The sequence below is a fragment of the Haliotis rufescens genome, unplaced genomic scaffold (genome assembly GCF_023055435.1).
Source record: "Haliotis rufescens isolate VD_foot unplaced genomic scaffold, xgHalRufe1.0.p SCAF_5, whole genome shotgun sequence".
Taxonomy (NCBI): Eukaryota; Metazoa; Mollusca; class Gastropoda; order Lepetellida; family Haliotidae; genus Haliotis; species Haliotis rufescens.
In genome coordinates this window covers 29,717,668-29,725,360 of record NW_025964223.1, presented here as the reverse complement: position 1 = coordinate 29,725,360, position 7,693 = coordinate 29,717,668, and the positions used below count along the sequence as shown (strand labels likewise).

Sequence of the window (7,693 nt, the reverse complement as noted above, 5' to 3'; positions counted from 1 at the left end):
ACTTTACATCGTCAGCGAAGCGAGAAGTTGAAAGAGATTTTGGGCTAGGTAGCCACCTCATGTTGATCATATTGTGGAGGTGAACGATCACTATGATTAATTAATCACACCGCCCACTCTACGCTATTGGTTGGAGGGGCGGGCTCTTTGCCAACCGGCGCATGCGCGCACGAGTCGGTCGCGCGCGAGTCCCGAGGATCCGTTAAGCCCGACAAAAGTTAATATTATTAAAAGAATTCATGAGAAGATTCCCAGCTGTAGAACGCAAAACGTTTCACATACATGCATGTGCAGCCTGCGTATACCAGAGATTTAAAAACGGCACAGGCCCCGCTCTACACATCATTTGGAAATTGGCTGCAATGTCGTCAGACGAAGTTATAGTTCCCAGTTCCGTTCCTGTATGCGCCACCTCCTTCAGGGGCAATACCACCGTGGTTGCAGGGACAGACATCCCCACCCACAGCAACGTAGGCCCCTACCCTATGGACACGCTCATAGGGCTGCACACGATGGATTCTCAAACTATTGGACATGTTCTTGAGGTAAGGCCATTTTCATTATATTTGTACCCCAATAAATCATAGTTATATGAATTCATTTAAAGAAGTGCAATCCAAACATATCAAATATCTTTCGTTATTTTTATTTCTGTTCAGAAACAAAATTGTTTAAGCATTTTCTCTTATGCATTTAGCTATATAAAATTTGATTTAGAACTAGTTAAGGGTTATGTTTAAAGTTAATGGTGCTGTGGTGTCATATAGATGATTACGTCCACATGTATCCAAATATTACTGTTTAAAAAAGATCTCCAAAGATTCATATTTATTTTGGATCCTGTTTTCCATAAAAGGACTAAGTTTAGAGTCCACTCCTTTAGTCCTTTGTTCTTCATGAACAGGAATTCAGGGTTGTTGTTTCCTTCACAGATGGAGATAACAAATTCCAATGACACTGATTTATCTTGGAAATAATTTTGTGACACAAGCACATACGCATTCCATTATGTTAAAACTTGTTCACGTGATCACATGTATATTTTCATGCCATCTGAATCCAATCGTTTTTTTTACCGTGTTCAGCATTTTGAATAGCAAAGAAAGAAATGACATTCTAATGTATATAGACAAAGATGAATGAAAATTATGTAAATAAGGAACAATAGTGTACGACCGTTCAAACCTGACAATAAAGCTTCACACGAAGACACAGGAGAAGCGGCCTCACGAATGAGCGACCATTCCTAATTCTGGTGGTCTGGCCTAGAGTTTTGTTTGAGATACAGCATGTATTTAGCCAACTTTTAAAGACATACATTTCTTAACGTACTCAAAACTTATTATTTTTCAGAACCTCCAAAATGTTCAGTGAACTATATTTTTTGGGGTGTAAAACGTGAGGACAGTTTTTAAAGGATTTTCCAGCTTCGATATCTGTACACCTATTACCGACTTCCCTGGCTCTATATCACACATCGATATATATATGTGAATCTATTGCCGACTTCCCTGGCTGTATATCACACATCGATATATACATGTGCACCTATTGTCGACTTCCCTGGCTGTATATCACACATCGATATATACATGTGCATCTATTCCCGACTTCCCTGCCTGTATATCACACATCGATATATACATGTGCATCTATTGCCGACTTCCCTGGCTGTATATCACACATCGATATATACATGTGCATCTATTGCCGACTTCCCTGGCTGTATATCACACATCGATATATACATGTGCATCTATTGTCGACTTCCCTGGCTGTATATCACGCATCGATATATACATGTGCATCTATTGTCGACTTCCCTGGCTGTATATCACAAAGCGATATATACATGTGCATCTATTGTCGACTTCCCTGGCTGTATGTCACATATAAATTATGATTTAAGTAGAATTTCTATATAGGCGGGACCGCCTCCGTGGTCTAGTGGTAGAGCGTCCGCCCGGAGAGAGGAATGTCCGGGGTTCGATCCCCGACCGCGTCATACTAAAAGACGTTAAACATGGTACTTGATGTTACCCTGTCTGGCGCTTTAAGAGGCTAAAACAAGGACTGGTCGGCTCGGAGTCAGTATACTGTGTCTGAGTGGGGTATTCATGTTAAACTGCGGCATGGTATCACTAGCTAGCACTATAAATCGGCATCAGTCCGGACTAGTACAAGCAGCCACACACACACACACACACACACACACACACACACACACACACACACACACACACGTGCATGCACGTCGCTATATAAGTGCAATAATATTGGACGCGACGTTAAACCCCATTTCACCTCACCTCACCAAAATAGGCGGACAACTGACATGTTAAATTTAATCCAAACAAGACTGAATTTATCCAGTTCTCCCGAAAAATCTTAATTCTAAACTAGAACTTAAAACGAATGACAATATATTTAAGAAAGTTCAATCGTACAAACAATTTGGAATTATTCTCCAACACGTTTGCCCATGGAATTGCCATATCGGTGAATTAGTTCAAAAAGTTAGTCCTATGATTAACCGCCTCAGGGGTTTTAATATCGTTTAAACAGGAGAAAAAATAGAAACTACGTACATGTCATTTATGCTGCCGAATTTTCACTACTTCTGTCGTATCTGGGTGCAGTCACTGATTCTTGAAAAACTAAGCCTAAATGCGCTTAGGACTACACGTGGAGTTGTTCGTGGTACGAGTTACTGCCAGCTATATACTGAAACAATGTTTATGTCTCTTTGTCAAAGTAAACATAAAACCAAATTAACTCGTCTACTTTGTACAAAATATTCTATAACCTTGCACCTAGCTATCTCTGTGATCTCGTCCAACATTGAGTGGCAGAAACTGATGACTACAACCTAAGGATAGAGTTCTGAACAACATGCTCGAAAGTGTAGAACAACAAGCTATGCAAATTCCTCTCTCCCTGATACAAACTGTGGAATTCCTTGCCAACTGTGTATACTGAAGCCAGTACACTGAATGATTTTAAAACAATGATAAAAGGGGATGAAATGCAGAGCATCAAATTTTATTTAAATTATGGATCTGGAATTAACCATACTGTGCACTGTCGCCTGAGACTTGGCTGTAGTGACTTCTATGCTGACAGGCTTAAAATGTTTACATCAGCTAATCCAAACTGTTCCTTTGGCTACCACCATGAAGATGCACTTCACTATTTCTTTACCTGTACCAACTACTACAGCAGAAGAAAAAACATGTAACTTTACAACAAAGGTTACGATATAAACTATATTTTTAATGGAAATGTATATGTCACAGCAAATATTAATTTAGAAATAGTAAAATCCGTTCATAAATCAGCATCTGAGCGATTTCCTAATTGTATCTGAGTGTAAGCTATCGTTTAAAATCACTTCTATCTCATTTGTGCCAAAACGTTTTCTTCAGTCGACAACTGTGTTTTTGTGCAAAATAATGGCTTTCTAACTTACCCGTGACTGTACACATAATGGAAGACCGTGACATCTGGAGCGGTGTTTATATACAGTAATATAAGAATTGTTATCAGGCCCTCTTATAAAAGGTTTCTGATCCTGATACAAACTGATCTCCTGTTTAAGCTATTATTGTGTCAATTCGCAAGAGAACAGTTCGTTTGTGAACTAATATTCTGTCTGTTTTACTAGAACAGCACATATTAAGGTGCGCTCATAATAACATTTGCGGCTTAATGTGAACATTCGTTTGGATGAATATACGAATAAACTTTATCTTACTACAAGTCTTTATTTGTTTACTAATCCAGCTTCACACAGTTTGTGAAATAAATATGTGCCCCTATTGCCCACTTCCCTGGCAGTGTATCACACATCGGTTAGTGTGGGACTGTCTCCCTGTTTTGGGGAATGTCTGTTATAGATTCCCAACCAATCAAAAGTCGGACATGACATGTTAGTTAAATAAATCAACTGTTAGCGTTGTAGCGCATGTAACAGCACGCCGACGGACATTTTTCTATCGTTGCCAATATGAGCGTTGACAATGTTGGTGGAGTCTGCTGTGGCAGATGGGCGCCCCACTCGGGGAACACCTACACAGGTAGCAAGCCCTCAACACGTCCGCGGCTCATCGCACAACCATCACGACAATGGCCGCCGAGTACCTCTTCACTCTCACAATCAGGGTTGGGCATTGTTCACAAGTCGACAACTAGTAGGGCGACATACGACTTTAAAAGCATCAAGTTGTTTGAGTGTACTGAATTAGCTTCATTGCAAGATGGTCAAGTTTGAATCGGTTGGACAGAGGAACTGGACCACCTGTTGTCTAGGTGACGGGAGACGCTGGCCTTTGAGTGGCACGTGGTCATTCTAATGCCATGTACACTAGAAACGCACTTGTGTTCAGTTGAGTGGATGTGTGTAATCCTGCGCGTGTACACTCAGTTACACCTGTGCACAACACAGATACCGATATAAACGCCGACTTTACTTACATGTATCCATCGTAGTGGTCAGTAAACACACTACGCGTTCAGTTCATTTACTCAGCTGAGGAGGAAAGCACTTGACACAAACACACTGTTACAATGGCAGTGTTGTTAATGTCCTAGCTGACAGCGGCTGTCCAGGGACTCGGATTCAACTCCAGAGTATACCATCGTCACATACTGGCTATTGTCTTCTCAAGTTATACAACATCTCACGTTGTTTGATGTTTTCAACAGGCGCATAGTATTTGTGATACCGATCACGCTCGCTAAGTACAAAGGTGACAAATAATAGTCAGCTTAGATTTAACTTCGCAAAATGAGTTTGGATAAATCATTCATAATAACCTCCCAAACTTACAATGGCGCTAGGTGCGCTAGTTTAATGAATGGGCTGTTTAGGGTTTTGTTTCTCGTTCGATATTGAAAGACTTCAACAAGGCTCAGTCTATATCTCGGGCAGCCGACATAACATAAGGTATCTCGAAGTAAGAGTAAAAACATTCATTTTTACAATTGCTGTACGAAATGCCTGTCTCTGCCAGGGAACAGCTGATGTAAGGGGTAACACCCAGTAAACTTGTGTGGGTACACTTACGTGGCACCGGTCCCATTAACGCAGACATAGACAAGCTTCAGTAGACCACAGGTCTAAATGAAAACTACTTGCAGTGTTTGGTGTTGAGCTCAATCGTGGAGAGACCTGTCATGTGGTGACACTGCTATAGAAGTGCCTTGTAATGCTCACTTGTCCATCAACATATTTATAATTTGGAGTATTTACTCTTCAGATAGGCAGGTTGTGTCCAGTAATTAACTGTTTGAGTTTACAGAGCCACCACAAGGAGTTCCTGTATCCAGCTGGGACAGCTTCAAATATATAGGTTGACATAAAGAAATAAGATATTACTGTACTGACAACAAATTCCGAAAGAAATAAGTAAGTTAATGTTTTCTAATGTTTCAGGTTGTATATAAAGGTGGCCGAGTGATGTTGCCCGACAATGTCACCGACACGTGGTTGCTACACGTACAACCAGCACGTGACCGACACGAGCAGAACGTTGAAACGTACCGAGACGTTAAGGGTCGTCTATTCTTGCGCTTTCTTCGACATGTCAATAAAGGGGAGCAACTCTTGGTTTGGTACAGCGATGATTTGGCTCGGCAGAGCGGCATCCCAATCCTATCACCAGACAATATCAGAGGTGAGTTTCGGATGAGGCTCATCTCCGCTCTATTAGATCTTTCACGTGTATCCGATTAATAATCAATTATCTCTTTTCCATTATTTCAGCTTCATCTCTATAAGTATCTGTTGCCAGGTAACCAACAATACATGTGCACTGAATGCCAGAAGATATTCAAGTATCCCAACAGTCTTAAAGCTCACATCCGCTTCCGGTGCAGTGAAAAGAAGCCCGATGTTACAGACAGAATACATCCAACCCCCATGTTCACTGTCAGGTCCATCCTTAACCTGCCCCTGACTGGAGATGCACCACAATGTGCCTCACTCCCTTCAATGGGAGCTTTCCTTACAAGCAGCAGTAAATCTGGTGCTTCCAAAGATTCCCTAGAAAACTGGTTATTGACAAGGGCGACTGCACAGCTACAGTTGCCGACGGCTGAGCTGTCTGCCTTTAGGCCTCATTATAAGGCAGGGGACGTCAAGGCTGACCCAGACAGAGGCGAGGCCTCACACACTGACCAGGGTGTCCTCAATCTGTCTGTGAGGGAGGCGCCAAAGCACCCACCACCACAGCAAACCCAGACTTCAATGTCTGGCGTGTCTCAGCCAATACAGATATTCAACCACATCCACCCGCCAGCTTTCCCGATTGCTATTGACCACAGTGCCCTTCGGCTCTACTACCCCTATCTGGACCCCATGCACGAACAGACTAGACTATGCTGTGGCTCTCTACCAACTCACACATCCCTAACAGAGCAAAGGGGGGCGTGCATGTCTCAGTATGGTCGCCATCTTCTCAGGGCCACGTCTAATGCCAAGCACGCGGGGCAGGCTATAAGCTCACAGTGTTACCAAGGCAACATAGCAGAACCTCTGACAGGGAAAGGCAGTGTCTCTTCCATGCCATTCCCTTTCCCAATGCCGTCAGATACAGAAGGAGAACCTCTAGACCTGATCCCGAGATCTCTGTTCACAAGCAAATCAAGAAAAGGACACTTGTGTATTTACTGTGGGAAGCTCTACTCCAGGAAATACGGACTTAAAATTCATCTGCGCACACACACTGGTTACAAGCCATTGAAGTGTAAGGTGTGTCTAAGACCGTTTGGGGATCCAAGCAATCTCAATAAACACGTTCGACTTCACGCAGAGGGAGAGACACCATACCGATGCGAGTTCTGCGGCAAGGTACTGGTGAGACGGCGGGATCTAGAACGACACATAAGGTCTCGCCACCCAGACAAGGCGGAGAAACAACTAGAGGATAAGGTGCTTAGTGACGGGGAACACGCCGACACCACGACCGTGGACACTGCCGATACCTGCGACGTCATGGACAGAGAGATTGTAGTCACATGAAAAGAAGACCGATACATAATTGATGAACGGCTGCTGAAGAGGTTAAGTCATAACGTCCGACTCTAGTCCACTTGTAGCCAGTAGCCGCCCACGGCAATGTCAGAGATAGAGTCACACTGTGATACGAAAGTCCGATTTCTCCACTTCATTTTTTCTCACAAAAGACTGTCGGGAAGTGATATGTTTCTTGATATTTCTGATCTTCAGTATTGAGAATAAAAGATTTTTTCTCATCTAATGTATACTGTCTATCTTGACTGAAGTCACCAGATAGAAAACACTGTCACAGAGTCAACAACACAAACATGTACTCTCAATCTCCTACTCCGCCACAGAGTCAACAACACAAACATGTACACTCAATCTCCAACCCCACTACAGAGTCAACCACACAAACATGTACTCTCAATCTCCCACTCCACTACAGAAAACAATAACACAAACATGTACTCTCAATCTCCCACTCCGCCACAGAGTCAACAACACAAACATGTACTCTCAATCTCCAACCCCACTACAGAGTCAACAACACAAACATGTACTCTCAATCTCCAACCCCACTACAGAGTCAACAACACAAACGTGTACTCTCAATCTCCCACTCGACTACAGAGTCAACAACACAAACGTGTACTCTCAGTCTCCCACTCCACTACAGAAAACAATAACACA

At 42.6% G+C, this 7,693-nt stretch overlaps 1 protein-coding gene across 1 annotated transcript; it reads left to right on the top strand.

Annotated features, from left to right (window-relative positions):
* Positions 1–372: 372 nt before the first annotated feature.
* LOC124116877 (zinc finger protein 235-like) lies at positions 373–7,189 on the top strand. Its single transcript, XM_046478460.2, has 3 exons — positions 373–545; positions 5,435–5,675; positions 5,793–7,189. The coding sequence occupies exons 1-3, from the start codon at positions 486–488 to the stop codon at positions 7,019–7,021; spliced, it is 1,530 nt and encodes a 509-aa protein (XP_046334416.1). The 5' UTR covers positions 373–485; the 3' UTR covers positions 7,022–7,189.
* Positions 7,190–7,693: the final 504 nt, after the last annotated feature.